General features: G+C 45.4%; 1 protein-coding gene across 1 annotated transcript in view; it reads left to right on the top strand.

The window, feature by feature from the left end:
* The window catches only part of Gadl1 (glutamate decarboxylase like 1), a 141,020-nt gene that overhangs the window by 3,840 nt on the left and 114,477 nt on the right, over window positions 1-22,703 (top strand). The window contains exons 2-8 of the mRNA XM_052187048.1: window positions 1,856-1,982; window positions 4,736-4,826; window positions 9,413-9,519; window positions 10,238-10,353; window positions 16,614-16,693; window positions 16,813-16,867; window positions 22,096-22,212. Coding sequence (XP_052043008.1) covers window positions 1,856-1,982; window positions 4,736-4,826; window positions 9,413-9,519; window positions 10,238-10,353; window positions 16,614-16,693; window positions 16,813-16,867; window positions 22,096-22,212 — 693 coding nt within the window. The remainder of the gene's footprint in view (window positions 1-1,855; window positions 1,983-4,735; window positions 4,827-9,412; window positions 9,520-10,237; window positions 10,354-16,613; window positions 16,694-16,812; window positions 16,868-22,095; window positions 22,213-22,703) is intronic.

Genomic DNA, 22,703 nt, shown 5'->3' with positions numbered 1-22,703 from the left:
CAGCCCTGATTGTCCATCTCAAGCAGCCTCTGAGACAATTTTCCCTCATCGCCACTCACTTGAGACTCGTGTGGGCGGCTGTATGTGCCCAGGCCATTCCTGTGGGTGGTCTCAGGCATGTTTGCCTCACCTCTGTCTGCCAGGCAGGCATCAGGAGACTTGGATTCCACGCCTCTCCTCTCGCACAGCTTGGAGGCTCCTCTGCCTTCCTCCACTTCCTACCTCCCTGGCTTCTCGCTCACTTCTATTCCCTGGTCTCTCACCTCAGCCTCTCCACCTCCCCTCAGCCTTGCCTCCTCCCCTCCTCTCCACCACCAAGCTTTTTAGAGATGCCCGCAGTCCCTCCCTCTCCTTCTTCACCTCCCCCAATCTCACCTCCACCCCCACCTCTCTCCAGTCACATTGCCAGTGCCAAGAACACCTCCGTGGTGATGAATCCCGTGAGGGCTTACTGGTCCTTCACGTGGCTTCACGGCATCATTGGGCAGCGTATTCGTCTTTGGATGCTCTTCATTCTTGGCTTGGGCCCCATTAAACCACACTAGAAGGTCCCCCTTCTCTCACTGTCATCCTCCCTATCAGATGTCACCCCTGCCAAGCTATTACAGAAGTGCTGTAAGTGCCAGGTTCCCTGTGGCTTCCTTCTGAGCTGGAGCTCCTTCCCCTGAGGTGTCCTCCTGGGAAGCCTAGAGTTCTGTTCCTGATCCTTCCCAAGAGTTTCATAAAGCCCACCTTGATCTACCCCTCTCCACTTACTCAACCGCTTGCTCCACAGTCTCCACTGAGTGTCTTAGAGTGAAAATACCTAAGCCTCATTCTCCTGCCTTCTCCCAAACACGCCCTTCATTCTGTAACCCCGTCACCACCATTAAACTTGATCCTGGTCCTTCTTTACTGAGGAGCTCTGAAACGGTGATGAACAGTCTCCCTGGATCCACGAGCTCCTGTCTTGACCCCAGTGATGGTGACTGTGTAGGAGGTAACGACTGAGTGACTAGCTTGGTGATGATACCTGGGAAACAGAGAGCTGAAGGAGGTGGAGAGGGTTGTCATGCCTGGGTCATGGGCAGCTGGGGAAGATCCCTATAAAATAGGTGGGTGTGAGAGACATTTCAGGCAGGGATGCAGCATGTGGAGACCCTAACAGTGTATGCAAACTCGGTGTGTCTGAGGAAGAGAGAGGCTAGTTAGCCAGGAGGTTGGTGTTCCAGAGAAGAAACACAGGCAGAGAAGCAGCACATACAGGATGAGTTTATATCTCCATCATTTCTTCTATGTTGATCTTGATGAAGATGGGAAGTAGGTGAAGGTATTTGAGCAGAAATATGCGGTAATGGTTTGAGGGAGAGAGGTTCGCTCGCTCGGCAGCTGGGCTGACAGACTGTGTGGGGACGGAAGAAAGAGCACTCGGGAACAGTGTCTCGCTTTCAGAGATGCTTTTCTCTAGCTTCTGATTTATGCTGTGGCCCTAGCACACTTCCATGACATCCTAGATATCTTAGATGCTGCAGACTGCCTGATCTCCCCCCTCCCGCCCCCACCCACCCCCGTCATGTCATTTCCACCTAGAGGATTCTGTGAGTCATCCCTGATCTCAGCCTGCTTCTCTGTCCTGACATCTGTCACCAGTCTCATGTTGGTTCTCCTAGGAGGTCTGAGCGGACCTCTCTGGTCCCCACTGTATCCACATTGCTCCCACAGCGCTGTTTGAGATGGGCTGCGGCCCCGAGAGGTTAAATCCAAGTGTCCTCTGCTCTTCCAGAGCTACCCGGGGACAGAGTTCTGGCTCCTCCAGGACCCCATCCTGGGCTCCACTGGGAACTTGGTTAACCATGAGTTGTCACTCTATCTCCAGGTTTGTGAGTGGCAGCCCCCTGAGCAGCTGCGGCAGCTCCTTGACCTGGAGATGAGGGACACGGGGGAGTCACAGGACAAGCTGCTGAAACTCTGCCAGGATGTCATCCACTTCAGCGTCAAAACCAGTAAGGCCTTGTCGTGTCCCTGACCTAGCCGGCCATTCACCTCTCAGTAAACACCAGGGCTCCAGTGTCTAAAGCACAAGACACACGGGTCAAGCAAACCGGAGCTCAGATGCTGGGCTCGAGTGGGTCCCTTTCATCCCTAACACAGATTTGTTTTCAAAGCTAAACAATTGTCAGGGACTCAGTCAGTGTGCAAGCCCTGGGATCCCAGTCTCTCCTTTCTCAATCTCCAGCCTCCATGTGTAACTGAGATTTCCACTACAGTTCCTATGTATTAGTTATTAAACTGCCATGTTAGTTTGATTATGTGACCATGTAATAGGACTTAAAAATGTGTCTATGGCCCAGGGTATGCCAAAAGGATGAGGAGGTGAGGAAGGAGGAGAAGGAGGGGAGGCGAAGAGGGGGAGAAGGAAGAAGAGGAAGAGGAAGAGGAAGAGGAGGAGGAAGAGAAGGAAGGAAGGAAAAGTTCACAAATAGATTTATTTAGGGGATATTGGTTTACTCTTGGCAATTTCTAATTACCAACTCATTTGATCAAATCAGAATCAAAGTAAAAAATTAAAATCTTTAGGTAACTATAAGAGAAACAGGAGGCCTGCAGCTAGGGCTCAGTTGGTAGAGTGGTTGCCTAAAATGCACAAAGCCTTGGGTTCTATTGCTATCACTGCATAAACCAGGCCTGGTGGCTCACACCTATAATCCCAGCACTCAGAAGATGGAGGCAGGAAGATCAGGAGTTCAGGGCCAGCCTCAGCTACATAGTGAGTTCAAGGATAGCCTGGATATTCAAGACTCATTTAAAAAAAAAAAAACCAAACCAGTAAATGTTAGGTTTTGTTATAATTTTCACACGAATGCTGTCACTTTTGTGGTTTTCAGTAAACACTGGCACTGTGTCACTGGCTTGATTGCTACCACAGGGCAAAGACCCAAGGGAGTTATTTCAAAAGTGGAGGCGGGGCTGATTTTCTGAAATATGCACATTTTCCTGCGCTGAGAAGGTAATCCAGTGTCTTAATCCACACAGGCATTATGTTCTGTGAATTCTGACACTGAACTAAATTTAGTGGAAAGAACGCCATAAAATCCTGACTAAAAATAATTGGATTAAGTTCCCTTGGGAAAGCCCGGCACATATATCTAAAACCCAGTTAGAATCTCCTAAGCAGAGACACCTCCTTCATTATTACAGTGCCTGTCAGAAGTCGGGAGTGACGTTTAATGCAGGAGATTGTTTTCAGTTTACTGAGTATTTTCCATAAGGTTACCATGGAAATCAATCATAAATTAGCACAGAACTTTTTTTTTAAAAGCCTATTAAAATTACTTGTAGAGATGCCTGGTTGTCTCTGCCAGATTAGAGGGAGGTTTCCATGCTTTAATTGAAAAGGCATTGGCTTCGATTTGGGTTTCCTTTAAGGAACCCATGGTTGAAAGCAAGAGGGGGAGAAAGAAAACCACACTGAATTCTATAACCAAATCCATTTCCCACACATCCCGAATTAGAAAGGCCCCCTGCCTTCGTGCTTTTCATCACACTGTGCCTGAGGATGTCAAGCTAGTGAGCCTGGTGTTTGGTGTGAATATTCACACTTGGAAAGCTGGGGACTTCCATGAGACCTTTTAAGTCAGGAGGGAGATGGGAGTGAGGGGGGGGGGTGAGTTGGGGAGGGGGAGGGGGAGGGGGAGGGGGGGCGGAGGTTCTTACTCCATGACAAACAAGACTTTTAAAGATGGAGTTTGAAGTAGCTTGCATCTAGAAGTCTGAACTGAGTGTTGAGTCACAGCTGCCACCCAGTCTGCTTCATTCCAGTCAGGCCGTGCAGCAGGAGGAAAGGGAAGGCCACTCCCTGACTACCACTGGAGGCGGACACTTGAAATGCTCCCTGACACTTGGGGAATGGCGCTAGGGTCCTTTTCTCAGGGGCTGAGGTGGATATGGGTAGCAGGAGAGACCGAAGTTAAAGCAAAGCACTCAATCTCTCCAGTTTTACTGAGAAACATTGACCTGGAGAAAGAGTTATGCCAAAGCCCTTCATGGGGGTGGAAGGGGGTGTGGACCACAGTGGGTATGGATCCCCTGATAGCCTGCTGGCCATGCAACCATGAGGACTGGAGTTCTGCCTTCCTGGAACCCACCTTAAAAAGCTAGGAGAGGCTTCACACACCTATAAACTCAGCTATGGGGAGACAGACAGGCACATCACATGGCCCCTCTGACCATCCAGTAGAGCTGAGTGGAGAAGCTCAGACGGAATGACATCCTCACTCTTAAACGAAGGTGGAAAGAAACTGAGAGAGACACCTGCCACCAACCTGTGGCCTGTAGGAGACACATGTGTGTGCACACACGTGCATACATATGCCTGTGCACACACACATACACACATGCATGAATATGTACACGAATCCACACACAGACAAGGAACTCCAACAGTTTTTCTTGCATATATGCTAAGTACTTTTAAAATTGAAATGTAATTACATACAATAAGGTACACAAATATGACTCACTTAACTCGTGGACCAGAGGAGGCTCAGACCATTTCTAGAACTCAGAGGCTCTTTGTGCCCCTGCCCAGATGAGAAGTCCTTCTTCCTTGATGTAGAAAATCCTTACCTCTATTCTATAGATGTCTATGCTGATTCTGAGAGTCCTCTAAGTGGAATCACACTGGGCTGACCTATGTGTGAAAGACCCACTGGAGCTCCATTGCTGTGAACGTGAATACTTTGTTTCCCTTTCACAGGCCATCCGAGGTTTTTCAACCAGCTGTATGCTGGCCTTGATTACTACTCCTTGGGGGCCCGGATTATAACAGAGGCACTGAATCCAAGCATGTAAGTACCATGTGACCGGAGCTTAGGGACAGCTGCTGACTCGTGAAAGTTTCTGTCATGATTTTCACTGGAATGATTTGTTTTACCAAGTCTAACCATTAGAAATGCCAGAGTCCTAGGCCTCCACGCTGTACTGGAGGAGGTGTTTCTGCCAGGTGAAGCTGAGAGACAATGCTAGGTATACCTGTCAATCAATCACAGGAGCCTGCTTAGCAACTCTCCACTACCTCCTGCAGGAACAGCCAGGGCTGTGCTGCACATTAGTGGCTGAATAAAGAGGAGTCTTGGGCTGAGGACACGGGTCATTAGGGAAAACCCTTGCCTCCCAAGCATGAAGACCAGAGCACAGCCCTCAGAACCCAACTATAAAGCTGAAACATTGTAATCCCAGTTCTAGGAGGCGGAGACAGGAAGTTCCCTGGTCTCCTGGCTAGCCAGATGAACCTCCTTGTAGACTCTGGGCCTGTGAGAGACCCTGCCTCAAATAACAAGTGAGTGGCTACTAGAGAACCATGCCTGAGGCTTTCCTCTTACTCATGCACACACACACACACACACACACACACACATACACAAAGAGAGAGAGAGGGAGACAGACAGACAGACAGACAGACTCACAAAGGCACACCAACAGACACAGAGAGAAACACAAACACACAAATTGACATGCATGCAAATTCACAAAGGCACACATAGAGACACACAAACACACAGACATAGACACACAGACACAGACAGACAGACACATACATGTACCTTTGATGCTATCCTTAGAAGTTATAAAAGAAAGATGCATACTAAATGGCCTTAATGTGAATTAATGCAAAATCTAAATTCATATTTGAAAGACAAGTATGTAGCCGGGCAGTGGTGGCACACACCTTTAATCCCAGCATTTTGGAGGCAGAGGCAGGAGGATTTCTGAGTTCAAGGCCAGCCTGGTCTACAGAGTGAGTTCCAGGACATCCCGGGCTACACAAAGAAACTCTGTTTCGAAAAAACAAAAAAACAAAAAAAGAAAGAAAAGAAAAAAAAAGAAAGAAAGACAAGTATGTTATACTATACATGGAAATGGAGGGATGTTTGTTTGTCCCAGGAAAGTCTTCTCTGAGAAGAGGTTACAGCTAAGAGAAGGATGAGTAAGAGCTAAGCAGGTGAAACTGAGAGAGACAAGTTCCAAGCGGTGGGAACACAAAGGCCCTGTGGTGGGAGGCAGCATGTACAAAGGCCCTGTGGTGGGAGGCAGCATGTACAAAGGCCCTGTGGTGGGAGGCAGATTCCACTCTTTTTTGGAAGGTCAGTGTGGGTGTGTCCAACAGAGTGACAGGGGAAACAAGACCAGAGAGACTGAGAGAAACCATGTTAAGCCAGGGAAACATGCTTATGAGCTACTCCACAAACATTGGAAGCCCTGGTGACATTTGCTGTCTAAAAACAATTCACCGGAGGATGGGGAGACAGCTTAGTGCATAAGCTTGACAACCTGAGTTCAGAATCCCTGAACTCACACACAAGCCAGACGTAATAAGCAAGTGTCAGTAATCTGACACAGCTGAGGGAAACGGGAGGCAGAGACAAGTTGATCTCCAGAAACTTGTGGCCCAGTCAGCCGGGGTTAGGCTGGACCATCTCAAACAAAGTGGGAGGAAAAGATGAATCAGGAAAGATTGCCCTCCGATCTTCATGGGCGCATCACACCACACATGTGTATGTACACACACACACACACACATACACACACACACTGTCTCTTTCTATCTCTTATGCACACGCACACACACAGACATACACACACAGACACACACACACACATCTGAGTCACTAGATGGGATGGATTAAGAGGATATTTCCTCTGCCATGAGAGATGGTGTCAGTTTGGACTCAGGGTTTAGAGGATGAAGCACAAAAGCATTGCTCCATCTAGACACGCGTGAGGACCTGGGCGGTTGCACACATTTGTAGTCCCGGCACTGGGAAGGTGGAGAGAGGTGAGTCCTTGGCACCTGGTGACCAGCCAGCATAGTCACATTTGCAAGACCAGCTTCCCATGAGACTCTCTCTGCCCCACAAACCACCTTTGACCTCCTCAAGCATGTGCACACACAAGGACATGCATACACATGTGTGCACACACTTAGACAATAACATGTAAAGGACCAAGTAAGTGTTGGATCTTGGAAATGGGGGTCAGAGAAGCTTCTTGGCTAATGCCTGAGTTTCCGCCCTTCCTCACTGGGTTTGTGGCTGTGCCATCAGACACTGTAAGAGAACACCAGTTCCCAACTGTGCAGCCGAAGAGGCAATATCAAAATTTGCATTCCCATTGGGAGGTAATGAATTTGCAATGAGTTTGAGATAGTCAACCACACTGAGAGATCCTGGGGCCTGGAATTGTGGTATGGATTTTGAAAGGTGGAAATGTGAAAGACACTGGGAGAAAATAGCTTTTGAAATATTGGGCATGGATGAGATGCGCCGAGCTGGTGACTCCCAACCCTGACTACTCATTGAAACTAAACCTGAGGACCCCTGGGGTCCGAGTGGACCAATGACATGAACGAACATGCTTTGTGGATTGAAGGGCCACAGTGAGCAGCCATGGTAGAAAACCAAGGTCATGAGGACAGAGACTGAGGAAAGAGTGGGACTCAGGGCTTCGGGACCAATACTTTATTTTATTTTTATTTTTATTTTTTGGGGGGACCAATACTTTATTTTATTTTATTTTTATTTTTACTTTTTTGGTGAGCAATACTTGAAGACCCAGAACTTCTAATGCTTAGGAGGGAGAGAATCCGCCATGGTGGAGGGAGGGAGGGAGCCAGGAGTACAGGTATGGAAGGAAGCCATAGGAGAGGGACCAGGTGACCAGGACAGGGTGCTAGGCCAAGGTGAAGACTGACAGTTTATGAATTAGCACCAGAGATGTCAGGGGTGAACACATGGGCATGACATTGCCTCTGTGAGGACAGACATAGGCGCCGTCTTCCAGGGCTGGAAGACTCAGACAGATAGAGAAGACGGCCAAATCCCACTCTTCAGATCTCTGCTCTTAGGGTTTCAGAACTCCTTTCTTGAATTACTTGACCTGGTACATTTCGAGGTCTATGATATATTACATTTTGCCCCACTGCACTATTCAATCAGAATGTACCCACCCTTGTCTGCCCCTCCCATCTCACCCCCACCTCCATCTGCATTTCCATTCCCAGAATAAGAGTTGAGCCAACTTTTGGTAATAGGCTCACAACAAATTGAACGATTATTTTATCGATATTTCAATCCCCCTCCCATAAACATATACACCCTTTCACACTGTCTGTGTGTATAAAATGGTTTCACACCATGGTGGAAGTTTTAGCCTATCTTATATTTAAGAGGAGCTGTAGAGTACTTGGCACCTAGGAAGACATTCCATAGTAGGTGTTTGGCTTTTTTTTTTGCCTTTCCCTCCAAATGTTAAAAAAACTTATATCAAAAAAATTCTATAACTAGAAACTTAAATGTCTCTGCCTAGCCTACATATTTAAGGTACACATTTATTCAGATACATTTTAATGATACATTTATTCACATACAATATAATTAATGTACAATCACCTAATTGTAAAAGAAGTTGGAGATATTTAGTGACTCTTAGTTATCTGGAGAGAGAAGAGACTTACACATTACATAACCAGGCATTATATGTATACATATGTAATATAGTAATATAAACACTGATATAGCTGATGGAGTTTGGGGTACTACTCTGGAGTTGGGAAGCTGCTCTGGGTGGAGTTCAAAGGGCAGGTGTGTGTTAAGCACATGGGATCAACATGAGGGATTGGAGGGGGAAGAGTGTAGGAAGAACATGCAGGGAGGGACAAGGATGCAAGTCAGACTGGTACAGGCTTAGTGACAATCTCCACTGGCCCTAGAGAAATCTCCACAAGGACCAGGCATCAAATATGGATGCCACAGGATGGGTGTAGCCATATGGCTGCACCTTCAGCTGAGATCATCCTAAGAAGGCCACAATAGCAAGGCTCTCCGATGATAGTATCTTTGCCTAGAAGAAGAAATCAGGACAGAACTTGACAATAAAACCATCACACAATGAGAGCTACTCATAGAACACTCCCTCCCTGTGCAGATACAGCTAATATGGTGAAGAAGCCATGTTTAAGACCCAGAACTTCCACGTAGAGACAGTGTACTTGTACTAATGAATCAGAACATGGCTACCAAGACAATAGCGTCTTTCTAGTTAGTCTTAACAACCAATTTACTAAATGTCCAAACAAAAGGATGGCCATTTCTCACGGCTGACACATAGATGACTCCCCACCTTCAATTCCCTATGGAACCTAAGGCTCCTGAAGTAGCTGGCCTAAGGCCACCAAGCGTGGGCATTTAACCGTATCGAGTAGTAGCAGTAGTCCTAGTGCCAATGGAGTCTTCTCTAGTTCCGAGACATCTACAGAGACTCCCTCCACTTGGCAGCCATTGGGCTTTATGGAACTCACTCTGTGCCTTTCTCGGGACCCCCAAAGGGATGTTTTGACTCTAGCCATAGAAGTGAAGTGTTTTTTATATCTGTCTAGTTATACGTATGAGGTGTCCCCAGTGTTTCTGTTAGTGGAAGAGGCGGTTCTGAAGAAAATGATTGAATGTGTTGGCTGGAAAGAAGGGGATGGAATATTTAACCCAGGTGAGTACTGCTGGTGACCTCCATCACCCTCCCTCTTGGAGCATCTCCACATCTATTTGGTCGAGGAACCTCTTCTTGCAGGCATACACGTGACCAAAGAGTTGGCCGACCATGGAGCTGACTAACACCTTTTCATGGTGTGACTGAAATTTGCATAAATGCTAAGTCATCATGCAAACTTAACAAATGGGATGTCTACAATTTAGGACTTACATGTCGAACACTTAAGATTTTTACCTAACACAAGGGAGCTTAGAGAGGTACTGCTAAGTCCCCTGTGTTTTTAAGGCAATGTTTTGTCAGAAGATCTGTCAGAGTATCTTAGTTTCTTCTACACTGTTTTTTCTGGGGCTGGAGATGACCGTGTGTTTCCACAGTTAGTTCCACCAAAGAGGCGACAGACAGGGTGTCATAAACAACACAGCTTTGGATATTATCCTAAGTTCAGGCTGAAATGTTCAACATTTTAGTTGGGGAAAAAAGGTCCTAAGCCAAAATGATAGGCCTAAATTTGCCTCTTTTCTGCGATAAAAAGGTCTGAAATTGTAGACATCTGGGAGAGCGTAGTTGAGACATCTGGGGTGTTGGGGTGCCTTTCACAGTGAGTTTTGATTAGACAGGGGCAGCCCTAGCTGTTCAATGCTTCCTAGCCTATTTGGTTTTCTGGGGTGTTTGGACTTCATGCTGTAAATGTGACATTTAAATTTTCTCTTTCCAGGTGGCTCAGTGTCCAATATGTGTGCAATGAACTTAGCTAGATACAGACATTGCCCTGATATCAAGGAGAAAGGCCTGTCTGGTTTGCCAAGATTAATCCTTTTGACGTCGGCAGAGGTAAAGCATTATTCCCGGTGTTGGATACATTTGTCCTCCTGAGGATGTGCTAGTTAACAGTTCATTTGCCTGAGGATTCCTTTTGTGATTTTGATCCTATCCACGTGTGATTGATGTATCTACGTATGATATAGTATTTCGTTTCAAGGGTAAATCAGATTATTCTGGTTTTGTGACCCCTGGCCAATCAGTTTCACTTAAAATTTATAGTTTGAACACAGGGCGCCAATACCCAATGGATGCACATCTATGACACAACCCTTAAGCTACAGTACAACCCAAGATTCATGGAAGATGGTGTGGAAAGCTTGTAAGGCCAGAGGATCAGAACATCTCCTTTAAGACAGTGTCTTCTACCTATAACAGGGAGATGTACCACCTAAATCTCATCAATATGATTGCCTAAGCAAGACCAGCACCATGACAATGTGGAGGGGGGAAGTCTGCCAAGACTCCACCTCTAGACGAAGAGCTCCAGGCAGCTAATAGATGCAGAGAGAAGGAGAATCAGGCTTCTCCAGGGAAAAAACCCCTAATGGGTTATCTGATCCCTATGTGGTCAGCACTAAACACATGTACATCTGTACAAGAGTAGAGGGATTCAACAAGGTGTGTGTGTGTATGTGTGTGTGTGTGTGTGTGTGTATGCATGTGCGAGCACCATAGATTCCATTTTAAAGTAGTGGTTCCTTCTCTGTGACTCTTTCCTTCGAGTGTCTTGCTTTATTAGAACTCAGATCATGAGAGATATCGGGTCTACTCTGTACTTATAATTCCTTGCAAAGCTGCTTTGGTTGAATAATAGAAGAGTTGTTTTTTAATCTTTCTTTTCAAAGTGGAGAGGAAGGTAGGAGGCTTCCGTAACTACTGATGTCTCAAATACATGTGTGTATACATGCTTTCACACACACACACACACACACACACACACACACACAGACTCCGGTGTCACCAGAGTTCTCACATCTTCTTTCATTCTCCAGTGAAGTGTAAGGTGAAGGTGTAGATTGCAGATGAGCCACTGCCCTTGAGTTAGGCCACCAGAGTTGATTCCGAACTCCAGCACATGTGATCTGAGTGAAGTTATAAAAGTTCACGCCTCCTCTTTTCTTTGCTTTCCTAATTTGTGAACAGTGTATCAGCATCCCCAAACTCAGCAGCCTAGAACTGCGGTCACATTTCTAAGCCAGTTCTAAGCCTCTGAGCCCTGGAAAGTTGTGCCATTCTTGGCTGGGCTCCTTTGCCTGGCTGGGGCAGGAGTGGTCCAGCTGGATGGTTCCAGTGACCCCTCTCTACCTGTGTCCCTTGCACAGTACACCCCAACAGACAGTGTAGGCACACTATGAGAAACCTGGAAACATACCAGCTACTGAGTGCTAGATCAGAACGGGTACCTTCCCAGTCTGGACTCATTTTTGTAACAAAGCAAGGCACATCTCAGACCCAAGATGTAGAGAAAGCAGAATCTGATGCTAAGTGAACTTACACAAGGTCTTCTTGCAAAGAGTCTGAAGTTAGGGATCCCTGATCAATGGACCCACAAAAGCAATCCAATAGCCACACCGTGCTCATCAAAGAGTAGATGTCTGCAAAGACTGAATGGGTTATTGCCTGCAAAGTAGAATCTGGTTCATATTAGAAGAAAAAGAACTGGTCATTATCAATAGGAGGAGAAAGAGCCAGCCGCAGTGAGATGGGGTAAGTGGATGGTCTAGCTTAAGATCAGTCTTATCAGAGAGAGTCTCTTGTTCCCTATAATCTACTTTTTGTGTGGTTCCTGTGGATCTCTGTTCATTCCCAGGGCAGCTATTCTGTCAAAAGCTGGAGGTAGGCTCCCATCTGAGTCCTAACCAGGCCTGGCTTTGTTTTGCTTCCAAGATCAGACAAGACAGGCACAAACGCATATGACAAGAAAGAGGAAAGGGGAATACTGGGGCTGGAAGGGCAAGAGTGGGAGGGGCTTAGGGATAGGGGTGGGGAATTGTTGATAAGCAAGTCCAACCAAACCAAAGTATGTATGAAAATGTCAAAAGGAGACTTGAGACTTCTTATCCTACTCAAAACAAAAACAACAAACAAAAAACAAGAAACAAAAACTGAAGTAGGCTAAAATCTAAACATTGTCTATATGACTTTCATCTGTGCTTTCCTGAGCAATTCATTTTCTTCTACGAGACAAAAATGTCACTTTATTATTACAAGAGTTTGTGCCTTGAGGGTTCTCAGCAAAGAGAACCCTAGCTGAGTTTTGTGATTTCTTCCTGCCCTTGGTTCTGATTCACTCTGTGCTGGCAAGGGAGCAGAAGTGAGGGCAGTGGGCACCTTTGGAGACTCACCTGGTGGTGCCATGAGCATCTTACCTTGGGCACCGTGGTTCTTCAGAAGTCGTGTCTTCTGTGAGGCAGAGGAGGATGTTTGGAAATGTGAAAACACTTGCTTACTTGGGATTATTATGGGATAGGGTTTCCCTCTCTGTGCTACAGCCCAGTCTATTTCAGATGTAGGGACCCAGGTCATCAGCCAAATAAGGTGCTGTTTCATCTCCTGGGCAGGCTGATGACCGATGCTGTCCCTGCCTTCTCCTCCATGTCTTCTTGTACTTTGTGTCTTCTCTTGGTTTAGCTCTTCTTTGCTAGACTCTTCTTCTGGAAGAGTTGCCTCAGGTAATGGAAGATGGTTAACAGAGGCTGAGGATGAAGATGACAATGGGGGTGATCGGTAGCCCAGGAGAAGGGAACGAGAAGGCACCAGGTTCTCCAGGTGTTATAAAGCCAGAACCTTGTAATCCTCCCAGTCCCCCAGAGGCATGGTTAACTCACATGCCAGCCAAAATTGGGTTCAGAAAACCAAAGAGCAGGATGTAAATCCCATCCCTATGAGCACACTGTTGCCTTGAGTGTATCCCATCTCTGTGAGCACACTGTTGCTTTGAGTGTATCCAATCTCTGTGAGTACAATGTTGCCCTGAGTGTATCCCATCTTTGTGAGCACACTGTTGCCCTGAGTGTATCCCATCTCTCTGAGCACACTGTTGTGTATCCCATCCCTGTGAGCACACTGTTGCCCTGAGGATATCCCATCCCTGTGAGCACACTGTTGCCTTGAGTGTACAGTCATAGGCTCAATCTGTCCATCCTGATGCGACTCGCACCTTCTTCCTTTCCCTGCTTGAGGTCATAGCATCTACATTATTTTAAGTTCCATCTTAATGACCACCCTCTTTGCTTATTTTAACAAATCAACAAACTAGCTAAAACACAGAATTATACAATGTTGTGTTTAGTAAAGTCCTCAAGGCTCAGGGTAGTCACCAGCTGCATGTCATCGTTTGCCTTTAGGAGTTTAGTTAGTGGCCCACAGTCCCTCCATGGCTCTATCAGTAATTCTTTCTTATATTTTTTTCAGTCTTCACTCTGCCCCGCACCCCCGCATTCCTACTCTATACCTCCGATTTGGAATGCATATATCTTGTACTGGAGGTGTTTCTGCATACCCTCCTTTTTGACTATAACGTGTCTCTTGTTATTGGCCAGCAAGATCGTCAATGTGACTCCTGAGCTGTCACTGGCCTTTCCATAATGGCCTTTCCAGTGCTGAGAGGAGATTGGTGGAGAGAAGTGATACAATTCTATATTTTTTACTTGTTTAGCACTTTTCTATGAGTGCCTTGAGTATGAAGGGAGAAAGATTCTTGAGGTTTGTGAGCAGAGATTGTTTTGAGAAACAGCACAGAGCAGAGATCATTGTCTGCCACTATAAGGTGAGGATCATAAAGAAGCACTTGACACCCAGACAGTGAGTGACCTGGGGCCAGTTCCTCCTAAGCGGGGCTGGCACCAGGGACTGAAGTGAAAGGTCTCAGATGCTGATCTCAGGGATGGTCCTCCTTGAACCTTGTACCTTGGTTCTTCTTTCCTGATGTTTCCTTTGCCTGAGGACTATATGAACAAACATCTCTTCAGTCCAGGTGGGGCATGTATGAAACAGCAAAAAGCAATGCCACATAAGTCTATCTGGTGATCCAGCGAACTTACTGGAATTACTTAAAGGAATATGGGCAGTGAATAGGATGTTACATCCAGGAGCATGGGTGTCTCCAAAATCCACAGCATCTGAAAAGCCAAGCCCAGAATGGGCAGGACCCATGAAAGTTGAATCCCTGGAGTTGACTGTATGACTTGTAAGTGACTCAGCGGGCTGGGGAGTTTCTTCTCCTGGCAACTGTCAGCACTCTTAGAACTTTGGAGAGGGGCATTGTGAGTCCTGTATGTTTCTGGAACTCCCCGAGTCTTGTTACTTACTTCCTTTCTTATTTCCTGAGCCTTAGGGCAATGTTTTCATTCCAAGGAAATTGCTACACAATGCCCCCCTGAACTGGAGAGGGATGAATCCCAGGTCTTCCCAGCAGGAAAACAAGTGCCCTTTAAGATGTGCAGAGCATGAAGGTGAAAGCCATCCATCTGCACTGACCCTGGCATCTTTAAGAGTGGGACCAGTTTTACCATCTTGGAGAAATCTCCAGAGCATTTCTGCTTTCCCTCCCTGGAAGGGTAACACTGACAAAAGTCTACTTTCCTTACCTGAAACTTTGAGCATCGAATTAGTCAGCACTAGACCCAAAGCATTCTGGACACAACACACACCAATCAGCAATTCATTCTGAAAGTCAAGATCACAGGGATGACCTCCAAGGTCATGGACAAAGCATCCTTGCAAGAAACAGAAAGCAATACTTCAGCTCAGGGCTGACTTTCATGTTAGCGCTCACTCACTGGTTCATCTTTGTGGAAAACAGTATCCACCGGCTTGGTTATGCTTTCTGTATATTTGCAAAACCTATGGAAAGGCTGGGTTTTAGAATGCCCAATTTTTCTTTGGCCAGTGATGGGAACAACCACCATTTACTTCAAAATGCAGTTATTTACTTCTTGGGTCCAGACACCTAAGGTTTTCCTTTCTCCTCAACTAGTTGATATATCTAAAGCCTCACTCCATTCTATCTCCACTTTCAGGGCCCTTCTCAGAAATTCTCAGATGTTTGTCTTTTAGTTGGCAGACATTAAAATAACATCTGTTTCTCTGCATTTGAAGATGCTACTGGGCTGTTCCTGGCCCTGATGTCCTGGGGATTAACTCCATGGCTGTTGTTCTGATTCCTAGTCTAGACTTTTGCTCAGGAGAGCATTAGTTGGAGACAGTGTGCTATTTCTCACGAGGAGAGGACTGTGATTTTCCTTGCCATCAGACATCACTGGAAGTGGGCTAGTATTTATCATTAGAAAATCAATAGCTGCTTGGCTGGCAGAACACACATCTCTGGCGAGAAATAATTCACCTTGGCTGTGTCACCTTAGTTGTGCAGGAGTGTTGCCCCCAGCCAACACAGGCTGATGTAGCCCACAGACATTAATTACATTTTTATGTACATTATTACCCTCCAATATGCATATGTTCTGTGACACCCTGAAATAAATGCATCCTGCGGGCATTTGGGATGTGTCCTGCTTGATATTTGGAAATTAATTATTTAGGATAGTTTCATTTTTCCTGGTTGTACGACTCCTTCTGCATTTTATTTTTACAGGGTTTTTTTTTATAAAAAACCTCCCCATTTGACAAAAGGAGGAAAAAAATGACCACATTTGAGGAAATATATCAAGCTAAGTGTGAAGGCATGACTATTCTTTTAATGCATTCTTCCCTACAAATTAAAGTTACCTTTTTTTTTGGTATAATAATGTTCTTTATTGCCTTTGTTTCTCTGGCATAGAAAAGAATGACTTGACTACCTGTCCCCCTTCATACACAAAGAATGGCATTTTCAATGTTGGAGTGCTAGTTATGGGATAGGCTTTGAATGGCGAGGTGGAGGATGCGACAGTCTCTAGCCTTGCCAGTATTTGTCAACAGGAAATAGGCTACACCTGCCAGACCCAACTACTGACCTTATTCCTGCCACGCTGGAGTACAGCCATTACCTATCATTATTACTTTGATTCATGTGGTGCTAGCCATATTTCTATAGGTCTAATTTTAGCCTTGTTTTCGATATTATAAAATTAGTCAAGTGTCTGATCTCTGTTTAGAACCAATCATTTAACCAATGATCATTTTCTTTCTTCTATGCAATCATGTTCCAAAGACTGCGCCAAAGCTATGAAGACACGCAGCAGAAGTTAAGATATTAAATAATACATGTTCTGTGCTTGGATTTATCTCTGTCCTCCCTTCCTCTCTCTCTCTCTCTCTCTCTAATTCAGTGTCATTACTCCATGAAGAAAGCGGCCTCCTTCCTTGGGATTGGCACCCAGAATGTGTACTTTGTAGAAACAGATGGAAGGTACCAGGGGTAGGGGCAGATGTGTCATGGGTGGAGGGTGAGATCTTGCTTTCTAAAAGCATGACCTTTGTCTGTTAAGTACTGAGTCTAACCAAATGTCTCAACTCTGTACCCCTCAGAGGTAAAATGATACCGGAGGATCTGGAGAAACAAATCCAGCAAGCAAGACAAGAGGTGAGAGTGAGGGTTGGGGAGAGGTGGGCATGGGTGGTGCCCTTGAGGCAGAGAACTCGGAGAGAATGCAGACCACCAACTCTGTTCTAGGAGTGGCTGAGAGAAGAGCGTGTGTCATGGTTGGCACAGGGAAACTTGGTATTACATATGTTCTGTTTCTGGGTGCATGGCTCTCTGATTTCACAGGGATTGTCATTTCTGGGTGGCCAGAGTCTGTAATCACTGGTGTCACAGCAGATGGTCTCCATCTCTCCTTGTCCTCTCATGGAGAGTTCTTAGTCTACCACTTCTGGGGCAGAATGTTCTATCTTCCCGAGCTGCCTGAATAGATAATGCTGGTGTGTTTGCTGTTGGAGAAGGCCAGGCCTGCCTGACCATGCTTGACTGAAGTGACCCTGCAAGGCTGGTCTTCACACAGGACTCTGAAAATGCGGCTGACTGAATTCACTCTAGATTGCTTCTTGAGCCCAAGCTGTTCGGTGCACCTGTAGTATCTTTCTACTCCCATTCGGCTCTCTACTTCCTCCACTGCTAACGGAGGAGCCGCAGACACTGTAAAGGGGTGGTTTATGCAAATGGTCTATTTTCATAGGCGTTTGCATTGAAGATGGATGGGTTCATTAGTTTAAGCCTTAATATTGTATTTATATTGTTACTCTCTTTTCAAATTTTGTAAAATTGCTTTACCCTGGGGTATGCTAAATTACTGTACCTGGTCCACAATCTATACTTAATTTTTTAAATTGCATTTCATTTATTTGGCAGGATGGGGTGAGGGTGCATGCCATGGTCCACATAGAGAGGTCAGAGGACAGCTTTTAAGACTTGGTTCTCTTCTTCCGCCCTGTGGGTTCTAGGGATCAAACGTAGAGTTTGGGGCTTGTTAGCAGGTGTCTTTATTCTGTGAGCCATCTTGCTGGCCTTAGAGTCTATACTTTAAAAAGTTACTGTTGTAGGTGCGTTGTCTTCAGACGTGTCTTTAAACCTACATGTATTTTTTAGTTACATGATCTGTGTTGACATGATCATTGTCTGGGGGAGGGGCACAGGGTCACAGTCTCAGTTGGGTAAAAACTTCAAAATATGGTCAGATTTTCTTTCCCCTTTGTTTGTTTTTCTTACTGCCGGCCACAAATTCTTCCTTTTGGATGCCCTTTCATGTATTCCTACACGATTTCCTAGTGAAAAGAGCTTCACGATACTGGGCATGCTCAGTGTGGCAGATACCGAGGGCTCGGCTTGCAAAGCTCATATTCTTTCCTCTTTCCCTCCCTTTTCTCAAGCCCTCGTTCCCCCTCCCTCTCTTCCTGTTCGCTTCCTTTCCTCTCCCCATCCCTTCCCTTCCTTCTTACTTTTCTGTCTGTCTGTCCAGTCTGTCTGTCTGCCTGCCTGCCTGTCTCTGTTCTTTAAAGTTTTCATCATAGATGGCCTTGAACTCCACAGAGCAGATGTAGCATGCCTCTTAGCACCCACTGTATGCACTCACAGATGGAGTTAGCTTCTTCCGTCTCCACCTCAGTTCCCTTCCACTGCTCCAAATCCCGAGACGGACACCCCCCCCCCCCCCGCCTCCCAGCGTCAATATGTTGATTCAGAAATAGTGGAATATATCTGTGGAGTATGGGCACTTTTATTTTTAAAATAGTACTTTGATTATAAAGGTACTTATTTCTTAATATAATAAAATATTCAGTTTATACTAAAAAAAATCTCCCTTTTGAAACAATAGCTGGCTTATTTAAGGAAGAATTCAGAAAAGGAAATACTATGTGTGTATGTGTGTGAATATATATATATATATATATATATATATATATATATATATGATTTGTAGATCTGATAATTTTTGGTAATCCACAGGTTCTTCTGCTCTAGAGACTCTGCCTATCCTCTGTACTGTCTGTCCTTGTCTCCTGGAATGTAGTACTTAGACCTCCATGAGATTCAAATAGGATTTCTTTTCTTTTTTCTTTTTCTTTTTCTTTTACATTTTGTCCTTCCTTGGGGAGGATGCCCTCTGTCTCTTTCTGGGATGACATTGATCAGTGGAGCTTGGCATTCCATCTACCAAGAAGCCCTCCCTTACGGTCAACCCATGGCTTTGGCTGCCCTGGTGACCATTGCCTGGGGTGTCTTTGGAGTTCATGCTTCTGTTCCTCCTTCACTGTTGGCAGGCCTTCTGCTACAAATGGAAATGTTTCCTCGTGGATGCTCAGTTTCCTTGAGGAAATGCTCTTCCCAGGCAAGGAGGAAAACCATGTCTTGTTTTGCCTGATTTACCAGTTCTCAATATTCTGAGATTGTTTTCCACCCTCCCCCAAGCATAGCCTCTGGTATGTGAGCATTCTTAGCGGTTCATGCCTAGCATAGGTTGGTTTGATTCCATTGGAGTCATTACATTTTTCAAGTTTTGGTTCATTTTGATACCCCATGTATAATAAATTCATGTAATTCTGTAGCTGAGACCAGGGGAACAGAAGTTTGGAAAAAAACGAAAATTGCTTCCGGCACATTGAAAAGGAGGGCAACAAGGACACACTGGTGTTCCTGTTCAGTTTCCTTTGAAGTCAGTGCCTACGTGGGCGTGGATTCACCAGCAACTGACTTTGCATCCCTTTGCAGACAGTAGTTAGCACAGGATTCAAGGGTTTGCATAGCTTGATGGCTTAGATCTGCTTTTCTCTTTTCCAGTGTTTCTTTCATAGTACTTCAGACACAGAGCCATCAGCATGGGGCTTTGTGCTGGGGTTGAACTCTGAGCCAAGGCTACCCATTAAAACATCTTTTAGGCAACAACCTTTGCTTGATGTTGTCACAGAGACAGTGCAAACTGCAGGGCACCAATGAAGTAGTTATTGACCAGTCCAGCGAGCAGGACCACTGTACATTTCCAAGGTGGTTTTGAGCATGTGTGAGTTTGTTTGAAACGACAAACTTTCTTACAGAATCTAGCTCACAGGCAGTGTGAGATCAATACTGTTTCCCTGAACTTTGTAGTTAACAGCCAGAAACGAGGCAGGACAAAACAGGAAATAAATCGCACATTAATGTGTAGTTCCTGGCCCTATTAAAAACATGTGATTTAATAGGTAAGGAGAACTCATTAGAACCCTCTGATAGCTTACCTGGGGATTTTCTCTTCCCTGTCAAAACATCAAACAGTGCGTGGAGAAGATCCCACCATTAAAGACACCTTAAGTACTTTCTGCAAATGACTTTTTGTCTGTTGCTCTGAACGACTGACTGATGTGACCCCATTCTTATTCTGTTTAGGTCACTGACATGATAAACACTTAACCAGTTGTGGTTGAGTGCAGGGAAGCTATGCTCGCTGCTCCCCAGTGGGGGCTCTGTCACCTCTTGGCCTTGCTCTGAAAGGGTTGGGGTAGGCCTAACCCTGTGTGCCACAAGTGTCTCCTCAGATGGCAACTGGATTCATTCTGTGCCCCTACTATGATTCCTGGGCATGTCAGTTGGGGGACCTGGAGTCCAATGGGCTCCCTCTGCTCCACTTTCCATAGAGAAATAACATCTTTCTATCAAAAGGTCAGTTAAGTTGTGGTAAGTTTTGTTCAAACGCAAGTGACTATGTCGTGCAAGTAGATAATCTATTTCGATAAAAAAAGATTCACCAAAAATCTTAGGGGAACTCGGAGCTATGGTAAATAAAAGTAAAACATTTTTCAGAAGAAATAAAATGGGCAAGAGTGTCCCATTCCTCATGTACTAAAACCCTAGAGCTCATAGCTACCCACAATCCCACAGTTGTCTGTAGATTGTCCCTGTCACAGTAAGTAGCACACTTCTGATAACACATTGATGAGATGGGAAACACCCCTCTCTCCTCTTTCCCTGTCAGATTGACAAGAATGCTGCTGTGTGCCTTGTGCTTGGTGACTTGACTATGATTATTTTCATCTCTGTGTTATAACCATTGTCTTAGTCAGGGTTTTCTAGAGTCACAGAACTTATGCAGTGCCTTTCTGTATTATTGTGATGACTTATAGTCTGTAGTCACAACTAACCTAACAATAGGCAGCTGTGAATGGGAAGTCCAAGGATCTAGTAGTTGCTCAGTCTCACAAGGCTAGCTGTTTCAGCTGGTCTTCTGTAGAAGTTGATTCTAACAGATGTACTGGCACGTAAAGACAAGCAGGTGAAGAAACAAATCTTCCTTCTTCCAATGTCCCTATGTAGGCCTCTAGCAGAAGGTGTGGCCCAGATTAGAGGTATATACCACCATGCCTGGATCTAAAACTTGCTTTGTCTCAGGAGATCTCTTTGCCTCAATCTGGAATTAAAGGTGCATACTACCCTGCCTGGGCCTAAATTTTTCATGGCTACTATGCCTCAAGATCTCCATGTCAAGATCCAGGTCAGAAACCTGTCTTTTAGCCTCAAGATCTGGATCTCAGATATGCCCTCACACTTCTGAACTGTAGGTTCATTCCAGATGTAATCAAGTTGACAACCAGGAATAGCCATTACACCCAGGAACTCCTTTTTCTCATGCATGGTCCACTGGCATCTGCTCAGTTTATAAGATGCAAGCATCAGCTGTGACGAAGGGACCGACTCAGGAGTGAGGCAGGTCCTCTTTCCCAACGCATGCTGTCGGTTTATTCATGGCTGCCTGACGTGGAAAGCCCTTCCCTGTGAGATTGCTTCTTTCTCTGTTCACATTTGTTTTGTATCTGCACTTGATTGTATCTTTGTCTGGCAGCTGTATTTACTTAGATAAGCAGACAGGCCTGTGTGATTCACCCCGGCGCTAGATTTTTGTCTTCCAATCCTGCCTGCATTTGTACGGGTGAGAGGAGGCAATGCAGGCTCTATGAAAGGCCAGGATGTTTCCTCAAAAACAACGAAGCCTATGGAATGACTTTCTGTAATTTCCGGTGGTGTTGTCCACTTCGGACCCAGGGTGGGACATTACCAGAACATGCACCTGATGGGCAGAATACAACAGATGGGATCTAACAGCAATAATCTTGACTCTAGCCATTGATCTGGACCAACAGGGTACCAGGTTATAGCATTTTCTCGGTGAACTCAACTTGTTTATAATCACCAGAGGTCAAATAGTATGGAGGTGTCCCAACACTCACTGAACCAACCCGGACTTCCGAGGAAGCCCGCCTGTCCTGTATCCCATGTTCACAGTTTCCAACAGGGTGAGTTTCAGAATAGTAATGACGATTCTCTTTGTGATTGGCTCCTTTCCACAGGGGGCAGTGCCGTTTCTTGTCTGTGCCACCTCTGGTACCACCGTGCTGGGCGCCTTTGACCCCCTGGATGAGATTGCTGAGGTCTGTGAGAGGCATGGCCTCTGGCTCCATGTGGATGTAAGTTCATCAGTCTGTCTAACCTCCAAGTCCTTCCCCAGCTCCTCAGAAGATGGAAGCCTCTTGCTTTGAGTTATGAAATGAGCATTCAGTTACTCTAAGGCTTCTGGAAGATTCTAAGACCTCAGATCTGTTTTGATTTTGTTTTCTGGATTCCATGCGACTTTCTCCTTTCCCAAGAGCCATCTTTTTTTTTGGTCCCCCAAATTGGCAAAGCAGTGCTGTGTTAGGGAAACAGTGTCAGAGAAACCAGAGACTGTGACTTTGATTTCTATCTGCATCATCTTCAATGCTGTGCTCAGTCCCCAGTTTGCAGTTGCTTTAGTTGCAGGGGGAGATGGCCGATGAAATATCTTCCAGCTCCAAAATTATGATTCCAATCAGTGAGAAAGTGCAGAAAAGAAAAAAAAAGTATTCTACCTTCCATAATTACATGTCTTAATTAAAGCAGGTTTTAGCTGGATCTATAATAGATAATTGTTTGAGAGAAA

This window comes from Apodemus sylvaticus, chromosome 7, assembly GCF_947179515.1.
Source record: "Apodemus sylvaticus chromosome 7, mApoSyl1.1, whole genome shotgun sequence".
Lineage (NCBI taxonomy): Eukaryota > Metazoa > Chordata > Mammalia > Rodentia > Muridae > Apodemus > Apodemus sylvaticus.
This window is presented reverse-complemented; position numbering and strand designations above follow the sequence as displayed.